Consider the following 21,414-nt stretch of genomic DNA (forward strand, 5'->3'; position numbering starts at 1 on the left):
CCTTTCCAAATTTCTCTTTGATTTCCTTTACTGCCTGTTCTATGTAAACATTGAAAAGGAGAGGGAACAAACTGCAGCCTTGCCTCACTCCTTTCTGGATTGCTGCTCCTTTTTCAAAGCCCTCGATTCTTATCACTGCAGACTGATTTGTATACAGATTGTAGATAATTCTTCGTTCTTGGTATCTGATCCCTATCATCCTTAGAATCATAAATAGCTTGGTCCAATCAACATTATCGAATGCCTTTTCTAGATCTATGAATGCCATGTACGTGGGCTTGTCCTTCTTGATTCGATCCTCTAAGATCAGACGTAAAGTCAGGATTGCTTCACGTGTTCCTACATTTCTTCTGAAGCCAAATTGATCTTCTCCCAACTCAGCTTCAACTTGTTTTTCCATTCTTCTGTAAATAATACGTGTTAAAATTTTGCAGGCATGAGATACTAAACTAATGGTGCGGTAGTTTTCACACCTGTCAGCACCAGCTTTCCAACATACTGGTACTTAAAAAAATTGACTATGTCAGAATCCCAATACAGTCTCACAAGGAGTGTGTACATTTTTCTGGCTGACTCTGTGTATAGATGATACCTGCAGTCCACTGACAGACCTAATAACATTCATCAATTACCAATTCTCAATAACTGTAGCTATTGATTTAGAAGTATTCAGTCTGTGCCCTACTTGGGAAAGGCATTGGCTTGGTGTATAAATCATAAGGGCTGCTGATTTTTTATCTTCAGATATTAACGCAATGTCATCAACAAACCCTAGCACTACTACGTTGTCGATATTTTGTAGAAGATTGTAGCCGAATTGAGAAGCGTGTTCTGAGTTCTTGAATTCCCTTAATATGAAAGCAATTACCAAATTAAACAGAAGAGGCAATAGAGGCGATCCTTGAGCAACTCTCCAATGAATTCATATTTCCTTAGTTTGAGTGGTCGCGTCAGTTTCCACATGAATCAAATTATTCCTGAAAAGAGATATTATTAAAACCTCAGCTTCTTGGGAATAGATGTTAAATTTAGTGTATATCCAGGTGATTATGACCAATATTATTAAATGCTCTAGAAAAGTGATGCAACAATTCTTTTTTCTTCAGTTTCACATCATGAAGACAACTGTTAACCAAAGATGATTTTTTTAATATACCTGGTGCAGACATAAAACCTCATTGCTGGGTTAATAAATCAATAAAAGGTCTTAATTTTTCTTTTCAGAGTTCTTTCAATGATCCTTCTTAAAATAGAATAAATTGTTACTGGATGCAGTTACTAATTATGTTTGGATCTCCTGATTTAAACAACAGGATAGTACAACCTCTTCTAAAGCTTCGCAGAACATAATCCCAGGTACCGTTATATTTGCTATAATACAAATGATTTTCGAACATTTGATTTCCTTAATAACGTTAAGAAATACTCGATCGGAGCGAGGAGCAGTATCAGTATTTATTCCCTTCATTGGTTGATGAATCTCCTCGTCTATCACGGAACAGTCATGTTCATTATCCTCATCATCAGAAGAAGTGTAGTTACTGTACTTAGAATATCAGGATTTTCTATGCCTATGAATTTTGAATAAAAGTCGTACACTTCCGGAGCAGGAATTGTACATTGTTAACCCTTAGTATTTGTCATAATATTTTGAACAACCTTCTTTCTTCTATGATAATTATAATGTTGAATGAGATCATATTTATACTGGTTTTGTTTCTTATCCTGAAACCGTTAATCACGGTGCTGAGGATTGCTACAAGTAGAATATTTTGAAAGTTCACATTTAATTTTCCTAGTTTTGCAAGATCTGGAATATTTTACTGCTGGATGTTCAGGACCTTTGCATTTAGATGTTGCCCTACACAAAAATTCAGTGAACTTCTATACTAGACTGTCAAATTTTTCATCATCTTGAACTCTATTTATAATTTCTAAGAAATGTTGTTCCCAATACATCAAATTATCTTAATCGGGATTAGCATCTGAATTATTTTTTACAGGGCGGGGTATCAGATCATCCTGCATCCCATATCTCAGGGTAATGTTTTACCTGTGTATATCGGGATGAGCACGTTGTAGAGTATGGTTCCAGTGTATGGGACCCTCACTAGGATTACTTGATTCAAGAACTGGAAAAAGTCTAAAGAAAAGCAGCTCGATTTGTTCTAGGTGATTTCTGACAAAAGAGTAGCATAACAAAAATGTTGCAAAGTTTGGGCGTGGAAGAATTGGCAAAAAGAAGACGAGCTGCTCGACTAAGTGGTATATTAAAGATATTGATTCTCATAGGGAACTTGAAATATTTGCTCCAAATTAAAATGTTTCAGGTTCCCTATGGGAATCAACATCTTTATCATCTCTCATAGTGCATTGGCACTACCGGTGGCTACAAGTAGCCTACGCAATGGCCTCAATGATATGCACTAGCCATGCGTCCTGGTGGGTGTGCTGTTTACCAACTCTTGAGCCCAATTTAGCACACTGGGGCAAAACGCTGGCAACCAGGAATGAGTTTGCTGGAAAATTTATAATGTCCAATAAGTGATATGTTCCAAGCTGTTCGTGGAGAGATGGCGTGGAATGACGTTAGTAGACTAATAAGTTTGAGTGGTGTCTTTAAAAGTAGGAAAGATCACAATATGAAGACAAAGTTGGAATTTGTTTATAGAAAGGGGAGACTGTCAAATTTTTCTTCATCTTGAACTCTATAATTTCTAAGAATGTTGTTCCCAAAACATCAAATTATCTTCATCGGGATTATTATCCGAATTATAAGTTTTTACTGTCCTAAATGCAGATCAGTATTGATTGACTGACTGTTTGATTGATTGATTGATTGATTGATTGATTGATTGATTGATTGATTGATTGATTGATTGAACTATATGAATATCGACACAACAAAATTGTTTTTATCACAATACAGACAGTATCAGGTTCTTAATATATTTTGTCCGCCTATTCAATACAAAAATATACACAATTTATATTAAATGGCCTGTACAGTCATTATGTCTAAAGGACATGTTTTGACCTACTGTATGTTAAAATCAGCTTTTAATACAAATGATAATAATAATGTTACTTGCTTTATGTCCCACTAACTACTTTTTACGGTCTTCGGAGAACAAATGATAAGACATACACAGAAAAATCATTACATTCATATGAATAAAAGTAATGAAAAAGAATTGTACATACCGGTTTTATGCATCCCTTCATATTTACTACAATTCTGAAAGGCAATTCTGAACCTGTAAAACGAATACAGGTACACAGAACATGTACTTTAAAGCAGGAGGTGGACGCACAGACCGGGAGCACGATATTGTATAGGCAGGGAAATGGGCGCCATAGGTCAAGTGTTGCAGTAGCTCACATGGCAAGCGGGCAGAGAGATATATGATCCATATGTATCGTTGCATTGAGTATGGTGCTGGGTTGGACAAGGATGTGGAGGTGATGGTCTCTGGCCAGTTATCTACGTCGTACATGTTCCAAGCTTCGTAGACCACAGGTAGGGCAAAGTATGTCCATGTGCCCCATTGGAACGATAACAACATGCGATGGCAGGTAAGTTTGTAGCTGCATGAACTCCCCTCCTTCGAAGCAATTCACAACACAAAGTTTATTCACTGCCTCGAGATGTATTCGAGCGACGAGTATGTGGATATGTTGCTTATCTATGGAGAAGCTAGACAGAATACATACCAGGCACAACACCTGTACCAAGAACGCAATCCGGATAGAAGACAACCAATGGGCATGACATTTCAGTGTGTGGAAAGATGCTTGCGGGATACTGCATCCCTGGGAAGGACACGGCCTGTTCGAGATCATCCCCTGACGCCTGCTGACAATGAAGAGGGCATGTTTGACGCTATCCGGCGTAACCCTTGTACTAGCACACGGGCCATTCCACAGGAGACGAACATCAACCAAGCGTCTGTTATGCGGATATTGCATACCCATTGGTTTCACCCATACCATCTGCACTTACACCAGGAGCTCCATGGTCACGATTTCGATGCCCAGGTGGTGTTCTGTCAACGGCTCCCACAGCATGTGGACACTGATCCTGCTTTTCTAGCAACTCTCTTATTTACGGACGAAGCATGATTCCACAACATTGGAAGCATTAATCGCCAAAATATGTATTACTGGAGTGTGGATAATCCCCATTGTGTGTAACAGCTTTTCAGGTGCAGTGGGGCGTGAATGTATGGTATGGAATCATGGGTGATCACCTCGTTGTTCCTCATTTCTTTGAGGGCCCTCTGACCAGCCAGCGCTATCTGCAGTTTCTCCAAGATGAACTATCACCGTTTTTGGAATGTGTGCCATTCCTTGATTGCTGCAGGATGTGGTTTCAAAATGACGGAGCTCCACCGCACATGGCAGTGATCGTCCAGAACTATCTCCATGGGACGTATCCTGATAAATGGATAGCAAGGAGAGGACCTGTCCTCTGGCCCGCAAAATCTCTCGATCTTACGCCCCTGGTTTTTTTTCTGTGGGGCCTTGTAAAACAACTGGTGTATGCACAGGAGCCAGCCAGTCCTTGTCACCTTAGACAGCTCAACATTACTTGGAGAGAATATCCCATTTTTCTTGGGAATTGGGGTTTGGTTAAATTGCTTTAGAACACTATCTGCTCTCTTTATATCGATCTACTGAGATATCACATATTTGAGCTTATTTTGCAGATTAAAACGATACAATAACAAGACTTTGATTACAAATGAACTACTCTAAATAACATCAACTAAACTACATGTTTTTATTTTTTTTAAACGTATCTCTTTTCCTTCGCTTCTGGGACAATTTATGTCTCTTTCATTCAACGTTGTCAGGAGCGATCACCGTACTGTGTAGTTGGTTCTGCAGATGTCAACTGCGGTGTTGGCCCATCACAGCTCAGCTCAGGTCACTCCAGGTAGTCTGCCGCCCATCTTCTTATAGATTCATCATCGTCTCGTCTTGCTCAGTTACAGAAATGCAGAAAAACATGTGAGATCAGCTGTTGCATGTGATTACAATCAAAGCCTTCTATTGCAACAATTATGATTCTTTTAAAGCTTCTTTGCTTGGTCCCTAATTTTATCTTAGACTTCCCAAATGTCTGCTGTAAATTCAGTATATGTGCTGTATGGAATTTGCCTTATAAACTTCCCTGCAGTAATATTGTATTGTCCTGAACTATTGCTTCTCTGGTTGATATTGTGCTCTTGGTGTCTTAGACTGGCCGACTTCCAAATCTCGTTGAATGTTTTAATTGGATATAACCCGTTCTATGAATATATTATATTGATATATTAGGCGTTATTTTGACGTTTTCTTGTAGCTAATATGTTTTTTCCTCAAATTTTCTTCTTTTTGCGATAGTTTTCTTTTGAATCAGCTTACAACTTATTCTCTCAAAGTAGTCATTTTCTTATCCTTTGTACAATATAGAGTTTCTTAAACCACAAACCTACTATGCTGGCGTATCAGGGGGAGAGGTGATACTCCCACGTGGCGCGTCCCAGGTAGTGGATAGTGGGCGGGGGGTTTGACCGGCTTGCCGGCGGACTTGAGGGAAATAATATACCTCTCGCGGACCAAACATACAACCCCCTGTGGGTGGGGGACGCAGACAAAGAATACATCCACGTTATCCCCTGCCTGTTGGAAAAGGCGACTAAAAGGGACGACCAAGGGATGATAAAATTAGAACCACGATACTACTTGTAATTAGTACCACCACGCGGGGAACACCCTGGGTCGCTTATACTTGCATGCAGTACCACTATGTTAGGTACACAATAGGTTTGTGATTAGTAGCAATAGTGTGTGTTGGCGGCCTTTACAGTACCTGTGATTCGTACCCCTGTATGAGCAACACCATGTGATTAGCGACACCATGCCTTGCCTTACCTTGCCTTTGCTTACTACCCACTCTGTGAGGAATACCACGGGATAGTGCAGTTCCCTGTGTTTAGTCCACTCATGTGAGGAACGCCATAGGTTTGCATTGCCTGTAAGTAGCGCCGCAGTGTGCGAAACACCATAGGTCTGTGTTACAGGTGCTAATTTCATTACCTGTACCATACTGTGTGGAATACCGCGAGTCTCTGCTATTTTTGATTAGTACCGCAACATGACACATAGCATGGTTCTATTTTCCTAGTGATAAGTACCATTATGAAGGACCAGTGACCTGAATTTTGGACCCGTTTTGACTACAAACATCATCGAGTCAGTATTGTGCTTTAGAAGCTGTCCCTTGGTCAGTAATACTATAGTTTAACGCTAATTTTCTGGGAATGTGGGGCATTGCGGGTCGGATCCACTGATTGTTTTAACTTCATATCCATCCATCCATTCATTCTTCGTCCTCACGTTTTCAAATTCTGGTCGGTGGAAGATTATGGATTATTAAATTATGGATTATTAATTATGGATTATTATTTAATTGTCATACCATTCAGTCTCATTTCGTACCATTAGCGGTCGATGACCTAGATGTTAGGCCCCTTTAAACAACGAGCTTCATCATCGAGTTTCTTAACAATCCGAGTCCCCGGATTTTGTCTTTCTCACTGCCATCATGATTATATAACTTTTGATAATGCATCATTCTGAATTTCTGTGACATATTACAAAGTTATTCATTCTCCTTAACTTCGCTGTGGGTAATTGCATTTACTCCAACTCAATTGAAACTTCACTTTTGGAATGGTGTAATGGCACATTACATACGAACTTTCTGCTGCAAACCAGTTTGCACGTGTATGCACAAGGTAAAGCCTGCATGTGTGGACAGCACTATACACTCTCTATTGCTTTCCTCTTAGGGCATCAGCAATCGTAGATCTTATACGATGATGTCATGAATTTCGTATTGTGTCATTAAATGGACAGGAACCTAAGATAGATCAAGTGTTTCAGTCTCACTGTGGCAGCGCCAATAATGGTTATTGTCTGGGGATCTGCCAGATAATGCACAAACTGGAACTACATTTGCTGTCAGTTTGATGGCATTTCTCAAGTCGCTGCTGGTTAGACCTTTGGGTTTTCTTGCCCACTGATTGGCTGGTGTGAAATCCTTATATGGTGTAATACCCTTAGCCTTTTGTGTTAAGGCGCACCAGGCATCAAATTCTTTCTCACGGAGTTGCCATAGGAGCGAGACCGTGACTGACTCATATTCAGTGTTCATGGGTAGGCCAAATTTTTCGAAACATTTCTCTGCTTCTGTATGGACGTCTCTGGTATGGTTCGTGTGAATATTGTTAGATCAATAGATAACTTGGCATGCATTTATGTGCTATAGATAAGCTTCCCAACCGTATTTGAAAAGACAGAGTCCTTTATATTTTTTATTGGATAATAACATGCTGTCTGGCATATCTATTGGAAGTTGAAGAACTTCTTTCAAGGTGCTTTTGATACTTTTGTCAGTATCAGTTTGGAAGCTCGCTGGTATTCGATGTAAAGGTGTAGAGTGGAATTTGTAGATTAAAGATGGACAGATAAAGGTTGATAGCACATTAAATTTCAGGTGTGGTTGTAGTAATATAGTTGATGCTAATGTGTCTAGTGTACTGCTAAGTTTTTCCATCATTAATTTAGCATCAAATACACTAACATTGTGATAGTTCACTCAGAGTTAGTGGATTGTTTCTGCAGGAGTTATAGAAGTAATTTCATTGTAAGTATCTAATGTTAGAGACTTGTAGGTAGGTCTTCCTTTTACTATGGAAATGGATTTAGATTTGTTGATGTTGATTATTAGGCCAATTTCTTTGAATCTTTGATGGAAGTTTTAGTGATTTTTGTAGCTGAAGTCTTGTTTTTTGTTACAATCAATATGTCAGCAAAGTGTACAGTACAATGGTTATATTAGGAAGGCATTATAGAATAGCCATGTTCTTCCCGGAACTCTATTGATGAAAGTTCTTCTAAAATGGTCAGCTGCAATGTTGTAAAGCGTAACCAATAAGGGCGAGCCCTCCATTATACCTCTATTGTTAACTATTGGTTTGTAGTGCCAATATTGTGTCAGTCAGTTTTGATGGTAGGGCGAGGGTGGAGATGGCATTCTTCAAGAGTTTATGCCCCAGGTTATCAAAGGCCTTAATGATATCCAGGAAAAATAGGTTATAATTGACCTTGTGGTGCTTGGTTGATGCCAGAATGGAAGGGTTGATTTGAGTGCCAGCAGAGTTTGTAAAACCACATTGATAGTCATTAAAGCTCACGTAGCTATGTAATCTGTATCTAATATGTGCTCTGTTACTCTTCTTGCTAGTGAATAGATAATAATAATTATAATAATAAGAATAATAATAGCGTGTGGCCTCCGGAGAGGACTGATGCAGGTCTTCCGAGTTGACGCCGTACAGGCGATTTGCGCATCTGTGAGGATGGGGCCCTACCTATGATGAATTCTAAAGATGAAGACAGCACACACCCCCAGTTCCCGAGCCATCGGAATTAACCAATGAAGGATAAAATCCCGACCCGGACGGGAATCGAACCCGGGTCCCCCTAGACCAAAAGTCAGCATGTTAAACATTTAGCCATGGAGCTAGACAGTATAGATGGCTATTGGCAGACATGGCAAGTCTCCCGATTTGAGCAGGAGACTCCCGAATTTTGATCGTTCCTCCCGATCGCCAGGTCCGATCTCCCGATTTTCAGAGCAATATCCGTAATTTTCGTATTATGTTAAACTCCTGTGGATTTCCTCGTTCTGTCGATATATGGCTGAGTATGGCTGGTCGATAGTAGTTCTAATAATGATACCAGTTGGCAGTATGGGGCACGGTGGCCAGTCATGTGCTCCTTTTTGGTCTGTAATACAGTCATTCTCTTTGCAAGCGAGTCAAGCGAGTAAACATTCTCTTTGGAGTAACGTAACCTCAGAAGTAGCACACCATAGTCGTTCTACCCAGGGCAAGACCTGCAGAAGTGCTCGTGTTGTGCCTTAATATTTGTTTTGGCCAAAATGTCAAAGAAGAAATATGATGCAGTGTTTAAAAGTGCTTATAGGGAAGAGTTTCAGTGTTTGAGTGAATCCAGAAATGGACCAACGTTCACATTCTATACTATATGTAGGTGTGATTTTTTCAGTTGCACATGGCGGGAAATGCGATATACTCAAGAATATGCAAACGAAAAACATAACGAGAGTGTCCAGTGTGTAGAAAGAAACCAGAAACTGAAATTCTCATGTAAAATCCAAGATGTAAATCACGTGACGGATGCCGAGGCGTTATTTACGTCATTTATAGTAGAACATAACCTGCGTGTAAATTGTGCCGATCACGTGGGACCTTTGTTTTGCAAAATGTTTCCTGATTCGGAAATCGCTAAACAATATGGGTGTGCTAGAATGAAAACAGCAGCTATCCTTACAGAAATGTGCATGGAAGAAAGGGCGAAAATTGTATCATATTTGCAGGTGAATGCATTTTCTGTTGCTACTGATGGTAGCAATGAAAGCGACTTGAAAATATATCCCACTGTTGTAACATTTTTTAGGCCTGAACTCAATGAAATTCAGAGTTGTCTACTCTCTGTGCATAATTTAGAAGGGGATGCTACTGGAGCTAACATTGTCAATCTTTTGTTCTCAACTTTTTGGGAATTCTGCATTCCATTAAAAAACTGCCTTGCTCTTGGTTCTGATAATGCTCCAGTAATGGTAGGATTAAAGAATGGTGTGGCAGGATATTTGAAGGGGGAAAATAGTAACATAATCATCGTAGGCTGCTGTTGTCACCTTATTAATCTTGCTGCCGAGAAGGGTGCGGCGTGCTTGCCTGTAAATATAGATGAAAGTATAATTGATATATTTTATTATCTGGAAAGGAGTGCAAAGAGGAAAGAAAAGTTCACAGAATTTCAGACTCTACACAACACAGAGATCAGGAAAATTCTGAAGCATGTGCCTACTCGATGGTTATCACTAAGGTGTTTCGATAGGATTTTGCTTCAGTGGGACCCTTTGGTTACATTATTCAGGAGCGAAATTGTGAGTAAGGATTTTCAGATGGGAACTTTGAAGACTTACAAAATTCCTAAGCACAGTCTAAGTGCAGATGTCTTGTTTGTCTGAAAAGGTTAAGGATTGTCATAACATTTCACCTCACTTCTCAGTTAAAAGGAAAACCCAGTCATCAGTTTCACTTTTAAAAAACGAAACTATTGATGACACTAAGAGCCATCAATTGTCACGTGAAGAACGACTTTTCATGTTCCTTTCATCAAATTTACATAAATCTTTTTGCCTTTTTCTCTCAAGTTTAATTGATATCTTTGAGAATCCAAACATAGCTCTTCAGTCAAGTATACCGCACATCCACTTATTGAGGTCAGTTTTGGAGGAACTATTGAAGAATGTGATGCCAAGGTTTGTGAAACCACACGTTATTAAAATATCCTCCTCTCTCCTTGATGTAGATTATCATACTCCAGCAAATCAAAAGGATGATTGTGATCTGATGATAGGGAACTCTGCGTTTGTTTTAGTGAACACCTTAAAGTCTGTGGAAAAGTGCATAAAGTCTGTTAGAAAGTATTTCTCTTCATCGTGTGACTACATGGTACACAAATTTACGTTCAAAGATGTTTTCATTAATGCAGAAGTTGCAAATATTTCTGCAATAAGTAAGGCATCATTTTCTAGCCTTAGATTTTTCATTAACTAGTGTCCGAACATTTTGACTAGTGAAACAGAACATTTTAATAAAGAAACTGATATTCTGCACTCCCAGTTCTGTAACTTTCAGCTCGAAGAAACAGACCTGGCTAAAGGAAGAATTGATGTTCAATGGGCGTTGGTAGGTCAGATGAAATCAACTGATGGTGTACTTAAATATGACAGACTCTATAAGGTGATGCTTGCTATTTTATCAATTCCACATAGCAATGCAGAATGTGAAAGGATTTTTAGCAGTGTCACAAAGACAAAAACAGTTCAGATCCTTGCTGTCTGAACAAACTTTGGAGAAACTTTTAACCTTGAAATCAGTTCAGCTAGGCAAGTGCTTTGAGCAAAAGTTTAGTTCCGAGTTTCTGAAGAGGGCTAAGCCAGCTACTGGTGTGTTGAACAACAATTAGTTGTAATGTGATCACCATGTTGATGGATGAGAAGTCACATGTTCCTACAGTTCAGGTATGTCCAGTATTTAGTATTCACATGTAAATGATGAAGAATATATATATGTAGGCCAAATAGAATTGTTAATGTATTGAATTATAATGAATTTGTACATGTTCTGCAATCAGTGATGTGTCTCAATAAGTCGTAATTCGCTGCCAAATTTCTCCTGATTTTTCACATTTGAAAGTTGACATGTCTGCTATTGGTCTTCAGTTTAATTTAGATCCATGGGGTCTCCTGCTTTACAGATAATAAGCACAGATATAGCTCTCTTAAGAATCTCAGGCACCAGTGTTCTTGTTAACATGATTGTTGCAATCAACGCTATAATTTTGTAACGTGTCATCTTTAAGCGCCGTCATCAATATATGGTCTGGACCAGGAGATGTGTCAACGGCTATTTTCTTGATTGCATACTCTACTTCTTGTTCAGAAATGGCAAGTGTTCATTGTATCTGTGGCCGTTGGTGAACAGAAATCGGTGAAGCAACGGAAGTCCTTATTATGTATGTAATGTTATGTAAATTTTATCTTGTCATCATTTTGGGTAAACAAAAGCATTTAAAAAACTGAAGAATTTATGCAAAGCAAATTATTGTATGAAGCTTTTTTATTTAAAATTTATTACATATTTAGGCATATGAAGAAATTGACTATGGAGAAGATTTATTTTCAAAGAAATCTGGGTATTTACATTTCCTGATTTAAATTGTATTTTTCTGTAAATTATAGAACGGGATTTGGAATTTTTTACATGACTTGTGAGGCAGGGTGTGCCACATGTAAGTGGCCCTTTCCTGTCATTTTGTAATATCCGCTAATATGCAATATGCGATTCCAGAAGAATATTGTCATTGGCCAAAGTACAAGTGTTTTTATTGGCCAGTATATTAGGATTTTTAATTGGTGAATGTGGCAAACTGGAGTGTTGCTATTGGTTATTTGTAATCACTCTATTTCCTGCTTGTGGCTCCTCGTGTGTGCAAGTCACTTTGTCCGTGTCTTTGAATTTGGATCACTACAGCGGGCGGGCGCGTTTTGCGTCCGTCCCGCAATGGGTCGTCAGCCGCCAAAGGTAAGCGCTTTGTTTTTGCCTTATGTTATTTAAACGCATTTTCATGTTTCGGACTATTCCCACTTAACGTAACTTCAGTAATTATGTAGAATTTCATTTTGTGTGCCAGAGTTTCCTCTAGTTTTCCACATTTTCCAAAATAGAGCATTTGTATGACTTAGATATTGTGCTAGTCTGCAACGTGTTGTTTTCAGAGGCAGACCTTATTTTCTAAATCTAGTTGTAATTGTAAGTAACACTTTCTTGAATAGTGTAATTAATTTTGTTTCGTTCGAGGTTGCATCCTTTCATTCTGTAAATTTAACTTCAATGTGAATCTCTATGTCAAAGTTTGTTCATGACCGAAGAGCTTAATTGTTTCCCTTACACATCTTTTGATTTGTATCTCAAGTATCAGTTAATCCGCAGTTCTTTTATTTGTTCATTTATAATTGTATGGTCATTTTCTCAATAATTATTTGTCTGTTGGGTGTATTATTGTAAGTCTTTTCTCCCCCATAACGTCATACGTTCCCATGGACCTCATAGGGCCCCTAGCATCTTCCACTCTCCTCTCTTAGTTGTCATTTTTAGGCCTGTAAGTGTTCTCTGTATTTGATTTAATATTGCGTATTGAAAGATACTCGTCAAGTTTCCACGTTTTGATGTGAATTCACCGCCACTGCGTCATTTACTATTTCCTCATTCACATTTTATTAACATTTATTTTTATTATATTTAGTATTATTATTACTTGTGTACGAGTCTAGAACTACCGTCACAGTATCTTATAATTATACAGGTTGTACTTCAGATTTGATTGAAGTATATGTTGGTCTTTCCAAATCATTTGGGATTGAAACATGAGAGGAAAAGTATTTGTTTATTTATTTATTTAATTTTTTCATTAATTTATTCATTCATTCATTTATTTATACCTTGCAGACCTGCTGCTTGTCTGGTTGTAATATAGGACCTGAGATTTTTGGCATTCATAGTTTTCATGCTGTTTTACTCTTTCTCTCTTGATTGCCCTTTCTCGAGTCCATATGAAGTTTTCTTTGAACGCCACTTCACTTGCAAAATCCATGCTGGCACAATGGGATGATGATACCCACACAGGGAAAAGCTTGCTCATGTAGAGTGACCAGATGCAAATAGTTTTTTAAAAAAAGAGGACAAAACTATTTTAAAAGGAGAACAAAGCTAAAGAAAAAGAGGATCAAAAATCCTCCATGGAGAGTCTGAATTTAAACACGTATTCCCATTTTAACATCTATAAACAACATTTATCCATTTCCATATCATAAATTCTTGCAAAAATTAAACAATAAAACTAATTTACACACCTTGCTGGTATTTTTCTGGAGATTCAGTTGCCTTTAGAAATTTTGCATGTCTGACATACACGTGTAAATTCCTGTAGATTATATTGAACCATTAAGAGGAATTTCACATATTAAACTTTCAAACAGTTCCTATTATCTGTTCATTGTACTGAGATCAATGAAAATACTCTTTCTAGATTTATGTTGTGCCCTGGTATAGAAAATTGTATTCTGCAAGTTTTAATAACTCTGAACTGCAATCAACTTTGCCCATTTGTGACCAGAAGGTAACTTGTTATATTCAGGGCCATTACTACTCTCATTCAGAAATTGTTTGAAATTGCAGAACTCATCAAAAGCTTTCACATCATCAATTTGAAAGCCAAATACAGAATATATTTTTTTTAAAATCTCAATAATCAATGTTACTTTCAGCGTCATCTATTTAAAATGGGCTTCCTTCAAATGCAGACGATCTTATATTGCTTGCCACGTTGTCACAGCTATCACACATTAATATAGCAGTGTTCTGACAGAGTATAGTTGAGAGAGAAGTATGTAGTGTACAGAATGGTAAATAGGATCTGTGACCATAATACAAAGCATGCATAGATATCGTATGTACTGTATATCTTTTGTCACATTTCTATATATCGATACGATATCGATGATGCCGTTGCATAATAAAAAATACTTGTAAAAACAAAGTAGTAAAACAGATTACCCCAAAATAAGCACATTCACTAAAAAAAAGACATTTAGAGTCTTTTTAATAATTCATCCCGATTCTGGACAATGGTCTAAAAATGAGGACGTCTGGATAAAAGAGGATGCCTGGTCACCCTTCTCTCATGTCTTTGCTACTCTGGCTTTAGTGATCTTGCCTGCAGACTGGAAAAATACAATGTGGACAGCAAAAGCAGAGGATAGAAGGCTTTATATATATGCATTATGTGACATAACCAGTATAAGAGCATTCCAATGTGAAATGAGGAGAGGGAGCGCTATGTCAAGAATGATCCAGACATTTGTGATGTGGGTGAGCGTGGCGGGCTGACAAGTTGCTGAACAAGAAACACCTAGAATGAGTTGTTGCTTATAGGGGATTAGGAAGCTTGCTGCTACAGCACGTACAAAAAGAAACGTCCCAGTTGGCACATACACCTCTACAATGAACAGAAAACCGTAGCACAACTTTGAAAGCATGTTTCTCCAAGTTGACTTTTGGCACACAAGCCCCTATTATTCTAGAGGCCTCAAATAGTGAGATACAATATAATAATAAAAGATACAATAAAATAACATTTAGAAATTATGTTTGAGGTGTTTAAATTGACATTTATTAGAAAATAGGCACAAAAGGTTAAAATTGGCATTTACACTTTTAATTTTTTGCTATTTGATTGACGTCGCACCGACACAGATTGTTCTTATGGCGACGAAGGGATAGGAAAGGCCTAGGGATGGAAAGGAAGCGGCCGTCGCCTTAATTAAGGTACAGCCCCAGCATTTGCCTGGTGTGAAAATGGGAAACCACGGAAAATCATCTTCAGGGCTGCCGACAGTGGGGTTCGAACCCACTATCTCCCAGATGCAAGCTCACAGCTGCGCGCCCCTAACCGCACGGCCGACTCGCCCGGTACACTTCTCAACATACAGTACAACCTCTTCATATCCAGTCCTCGGATACCTAAACTCTCCAATATCCAGCCTAGTTTCTTGAGATCAACATTTTAAAATGCATATGACAAGTTCATACTTTTGGGCCGGGATGTAGTGAACTACATTACAGAGTTTGACTGTAGCATAAGAAAAAATGCAAGGAGGTATGCACTCAGTATTCAGCACCACCACACTAGAATTGCTAAGGATGGGGAAGTTGTTGACTCACACACTCATCAATATCGTGCACCTACTTTATTGCCTTAGTCTGTGTTAGTCACTCACAAGCGTTACAGTACAATGTTTATTTTTATTGTGGTTGTGATTTTCTGGCTAAAGTTAAGGTACATACTGTATGTCATTTTAATTAGTGTTACAATTAAAGCATGGCCAGAAAAAGGGGGGGGGGGGGGGAAGACTGCAGCGAGTTAAACAGGTTACGATAACAACCTTCTTAAGAAAGAAAACTTAGTAACAGAAAAATGAACTTAAGTTTTTATTTGCTGTAATTTCTAAGCTTGCTTTTATGTTTTACTTATGTTGTATACAGTGTTTAAATACAATATTATGTTTGACTTTAATACATGGTGTGTTTTAAGTTATCATAGGCCTGATTACTTACAATATAAAGCTTTAAGACGTCTTTGTATGAATTTCACCGTATTTTAATGATACTCTCTGATATCTGGATTTTTTGTTGTCCAAACCATAGGCGCCACATAAATCTGGATATCATGCAGTAGTGAATACGAGGGTAATCCCAAAAATTAAGTCTCGTATGTTTTTATAAATACAGAACTCTGTTTGTGTGGCTGTTGGTCACAATATTGTGAAGTGTGTTTCCCGCGCTCGCATATAAACATGCACACGCCGCGCTGAGGCACTCAGTCTTGGCTTGGCAGCCGTTGAGAATGGAGCTCCCGTTGGATGTTACCGCCAAATGCAAAGTGCGTGCAGTTATTCGATTTTTGAAAGCAAAAGGTACTGAACCGATTGAAATCCATCGCCAATTGACAGAAGTGTATGGTGAGTTGTGCATGGATGTCAAAAATGTTCTTAAGTGGTGTAATGTGTTTGCAGCAGGTCAGACTGACATTTACAACGAAGAAAGGAGCGGGAGACCATGAATTTCCGTCGAGACAGTTGTGAAGGTTGAGCAAATCATGCATGAAGATCGACGGATCACCCTGGATGATCTATCCACTTTGGTTCCTGAGGTTTCCCGAAGTGTCGCTCACAGAATGTTAACGGAAAAGTTGAAATACCGGAAGCTGTGCGCAAGATGAGTGCCATGCGTGCTGACTAAAGACCGCATGCGGCAATGAGTTGATTCTTCCCGTGCATTTCTTCAACGCTTTGCAGTCGAACAGGACAACTTTTTGGACTCAATTATCATGGGTGACGAAACCTGGGCTTTCCACTTTACACCTGAGACCAAGCAACAATCACGCCAGTGGCGGCATCCCTCTTCGCCAAAGCCGTGGAAATTCAAGCAAACCCTGTCTGCCGGTAAAGTCATGACAACTGTGTTATGGGATCAAAAAGGGGTATTATTGGTTGACTTATGCCCGCTGGGACCACAATTACCGCTGACAGGTACTGTGAGACCCTGAAAAAACTCAAGACGGGCAGTTCAGAACCGGAGAAGAGGAATGTTGAGCAAGGGCGTAAACATTGTCCATAACAATGCTCGCCCGCACTTCACCTGGCAAACCGTTGCTCTCCTGCAACAGTTTCAGTGGAACATCATCACCCACCCACCCTACAGTCCTGACTTGGCGCCCAGTGACTATCACTTGTTCCCTAAGTTGAAAGAACATTTGGCTGGAAAGCGATTCAGCACAGATGACGAGGTGAAAGATGAGGTTCACAACTTCCTGAACAGCATGGCGGCGAGCTGGTATGACATGGGCATACAAAAACTGTCACAGCGTCTACAAAAATGCATTGATTGAAATTGTGATTATATAGAAAAATAGCTAAATGTTCAAGCTGTAAAATGATGTAAACCATTGTATAAACAAACAGGTCTATGTATTTATAAAAAAAATAGGAGGCTTTGGGCCTATTTCATAAAGCTACAAGCGTACAAGTTGTAGTTACAAGTGGATGTTCCTACGCTTGTAGGAAATTTTTGTGTCAGAAACAAAATTTCTACAATTGTAAGGTTGGTACATTTCACTACAAGTCTTACAAGTCAGCTGATTTCTGTGAGATAGCCAAGGGGAGTCAAAACATGAGTAATCCTAAAGAGCAACAAGTAGCAAATAAAATTTTAGTCCTGAATAATATCAGGGAAGCAAAGGAAATTTTGTTTGGAGCTTTCTCTACTTCACTCACGAAAGAAGACAGAGAGTGGGGGGAATATCCATAATATTGCCTTATCTCTGGAAGAGAATTTCCTCTGAGGTTTCACCTCATGGCACAGATTATCTGGAAATTGACAGGAGAAAGATAATAGCCCTTCAGAATGAACTGTTAGAAATTTTTTTCTATAAATCAAAACTGGAAGCTTTGAAACTTTGAAACACAAAGGACCTTACAAAGTGTGATGAGAATGTAAAATAGGGGTGGTATATTATATTTTAACAAATTAAGTGGCTGAAGAAGCTAGTGTATGATTTTGCATTTATATTTCATTATTTTCTCCTGTATAATAAATGTGAAAAGAGTTTGTCTATGTAAATAACTGCCTTTTATATGACATTATTTCACTATACAGTATATTTTACCTTTATAAGACATTATTTTACTTAATATTTTAGGTAAGCCTTAATCTCAAGCAAAACAATTAATGAGTTGCTGTAGGCGCCTTAATGCTGCTCTTGTTCATCGTTTCCATTTTCAAAAGGTTGTATGTTCATCCCATTCTGATCTTGAAGTTCTCTTGAAATATTGTAAAGTGTAATACAACAAATAAAAATATTAGCTGCAAAATTAGGATTAAATCTGAATGAGACATGGAAATTTCTTTTAAGATCTTAATTGCATTTTCAATATTGTATGTGTTGTTGACTTATGAGCTGTATTAAAATGCATAACTGCAGGGTCATTTATATTATCCAAGACAGGTTTAACAAGCCATTCTTTCAGTGGCTACCCTGAATCACCAAAATGAATAGCTCTCGGAAATGAATGCCAACCGGCATCAAAGTGTTAAGAAAGAGTTCTGTTTCTTAGTATGCGTACATCCTACACACTTCCAGGCCAGTTAGTACTTGCATAGTAAAACTTTAAGATTTGGCCACACACCACCATGCAATTCATGGAATTGTTCCCATGCCTATCAGTAAAGTTGGTCTCATTTACTACCACAGGAGCATTAATGTTTATTAGTGTTCCATCAATACATCCATACACTTGAGGCATACAAGCAATAGCACGGAACTCTCGCACTATGTGGCCAGTTTCCTCTGGCCAGTCAACAAGTGGGGAAACTTGACAATATTCACTGTATTCACAACTGCACACACTAGATTTTGATACACCATGCATATCACCTACTGCATGATATTGCCCTCCATTTCCTAACCAGTCTAATGCTATAAGTAACTGTTATTTTGGGTATAGAGCACAGTTTCTGTTAGTTGCATGTTGAAGAGTGACTCCAGTTTCACTGAACTCATTCTAAATCTTTTATCATGTTCATGAAATATTGTGAAAGCCATGTTAACCCTACTTCTGAAAGTACTTTTTAAGTCTTTGTCCATCCCCTATTATATCTTCATCACTATCATTGCTATTACATAACAAATCCATTTCCACACAAAAATTAAGACAAAACTTGAAACTAACGAATTAATTATTGAGTATTTAACAACGATTTACACAGACTTGTATTCGAACTTACATGTCTAAAACAACTTGTAAGAAAAATGGCATTTTCTACAAGTTCTTGTACTCAAGTCTCTTTATTAAACACAGCATGAATTTTGACTTGTGGACAAGTCTTGTAGCTTGTATAAATACATTGTACCTACAAATGCTTTTATGAAACAGGAATTAGTTTTTTCCAACAACTTGTATGAAAAATTACTTGTAGACTTGTAGCTTTATAAAACAGGCCCCTTATTTTTGGAATTACCTTTGTATATCGCTCTACATAGGATTGATATCGTCCCTGCTCTGGCAAACTAACGAATCTGAAAATTGTCAAAAGGTTAGGAGAGCTGAAAGAAGTTGTGATTACTCATGTCAAATCAATTTTTATATTTAATTATTGGTTTTATATGTTAGGCATACAGAATGAGCTGCAGATGTGAGACTTTGTCAGAGGGTAGACAATATATAAATAACAAAATCTAGACCAGAACTTCAGAACTACAGATTCCTTAGTTTGTCAGTTTCGCTAGTTTGCCAGAGCAGGGACGATATCAGAAAGAGCATTCGGTCAAAAAACTGGGCCAAATCGAAATCAAATGCTGACCCTCAATAAATAAGGAAAAAGTAAAAAAAAAAGAATGCTTGCCTTTTAACTAATTATTGGTTAAGGACAGTTATTCCTATAGGTGGTCTCTCTCTCTCACACACACACACATACATCATTACAAATTATGATTAAAAAAATAAACTTCTGTCCTCATCCTGAGGTGGTGCTCTTTGCAGCACCTCCCCCCCCATGGATATGAGCTGCATGTACAATTTTAACCACGTATCGGCCCTCGTGCCAATATTAAATTTTTGGCAGTACCAGGAATTGAACACGGGTCTCCTAGCACAGCAGCTAATAATGTAAACCATTACCCCGTTGAGGCAGACACAAATTATTATGATTGAAGTCAATGGCCAATAATTGAATAAGTAATATTCTATTGATGTACATATGAACATGCCTGGATTCTTGTTTAGCATTTAATAATTTCACATTTTCTCTCATTCATATTATTGAATGAGATAAAATTGAATTCTAAGGGACACATGCTGTATATTGTTCTTAATAAGTTTTTGAATAAGCAGAATGCCCATTTTGCATAATTTTATGAAATTGTAACCCAATTTGCATTTAGAAAATTGAGTTTGGAATTGTTCATGAAGTGCTTCATCTCTGTTACTGTCCATTGCTTTGCTACCATGAACTGATGGAGTATCTTGTTCTTGTTTCAGATGATGCCAGACAATGATAGAGTTCCAAACGTCAAAAACCCTCCATTAGTAGCCAAGCTTGCACTGCTTGTTGCTGCTGCATCACGGCAAGGTCTCACAGAACTCGATTCTATTCTCACTTTCCTCAACTCGTCCTTCAAGTTGCGTTGCATATCAAGTATTAAACTACCAGTATCCAAGATAGAATGAAGAAATGTGTTGTTATCCCATTAGACTTGTAAATAACAATGCTTTAAAATGTTATAGCTGTAAGTGTCTAATAGAAATATATTAGAAGTATTTATATATAGTCTGAAATTATATTGTCAAAAAACTTATTTTGTTTTTTAACCCAAATTTGAGATTTGTGTATCATCATTTCACTCTCCACCACTCCTCCACCTCCTCCTCCTCCTCTTTGCATCATCATGTGCCAGTCCAGGTCTCTTAACCAAATCCATCCTATGTATTCTGGAAATTTCTTAGCCTCTCTTCTCATTTGTAATTTTATATTTTTATATACATTTCATATTTCGTTTTCAGCTGACTGTAAATGATTTATTTTTTAAATAATGGAAGCCATTTCTCTTCAGATTCGACTTAGTTTATAACTGTGAGGTTCATAAGTCTGTCGAAACTAATTCAGTATAATATAACTGTAAATAATGCATGAAAAAGAAAACATTTATTAACCTGTACCCTGTATGGATGTCAAATTGTCGTCGAGCAGAAAATGCTCACCGCAAAATATGGATGTAGATTTATTGCAGATTATTTTGATCAAACATTCCTTATATTTACTGGATGTTTGAAAAAAAAAACTTTTCTTGAAATACTAATAAAAAATATTTGGGTCTTAATGTTTAATATCAGATGATATTGATTCTCAAAGGGAATCTGAAATATTTCTCCTGAATGAGTAAATTTATAATTCAAATATCAATGATCCATTATTGTAAATTATAGATTTTTCATCTAACTCATTCTTGATTACCAGCATTTTTCCCCAGTGTGCCAATATTTCTCATCAGTTGGTAACTAGCACACCTACCAAGACACTGGCTAGTGCATTTAGTGGAGGCCACTGCATAGGCTACTTGGAGCCACAGGCAGTGCCAATACACTATAAGAAA

General features: G+C 37.9%; 1 protein-coding gene across 2 annotated transcripts in view; it reads left to right on the forward strand.

Annotated features, from left to right (window-relative positions):
• Positions 1–20,643, forward strand: part of LOC136858506 (uncharacterized) — a 103,412-nt gene extending 82,769 nt beyond the window's left edge. The window contains exons 7-8 of one of the 2 annotated variants that reach the window (XR_010858643.2): positions 1,225–1,356; positions 20,303–20,436. Coding sequence is in view for 1 of the 2 variants with exons in the window: in XM_067138099.2 (XP_066994200.2) it covers positions 20,303–20,491 (189 nt within the window). In the remaining variant the exon portion in view is untranslated. Of the gene's footprint in view, positions 1–1,224; positions 1,357–20,302 lie in introns of both variants that reach the window. The other variant, XM_067138099.2, reaches the window with a different exon arrangement.
• The last annotated feature ends 771 nt before the right edge of the window (positions 20,644–21,414 follow it).

This window comes from Anabrus simplex, chromosome 1 (assembly GCF_040414725.1).
Source record: "Anabrus simplex isolate iqAnaSimp1 chromosome 1, ASM4041472v1, whole genome shotgun sequence".
Taxonomy (NCBI): domain Eukaryota; kingdom Metazoa; phylum Arthropoda; class Insecta; order Orthoptera; family Tettigoniidae; genus Anabrus; species Anabrus simplex.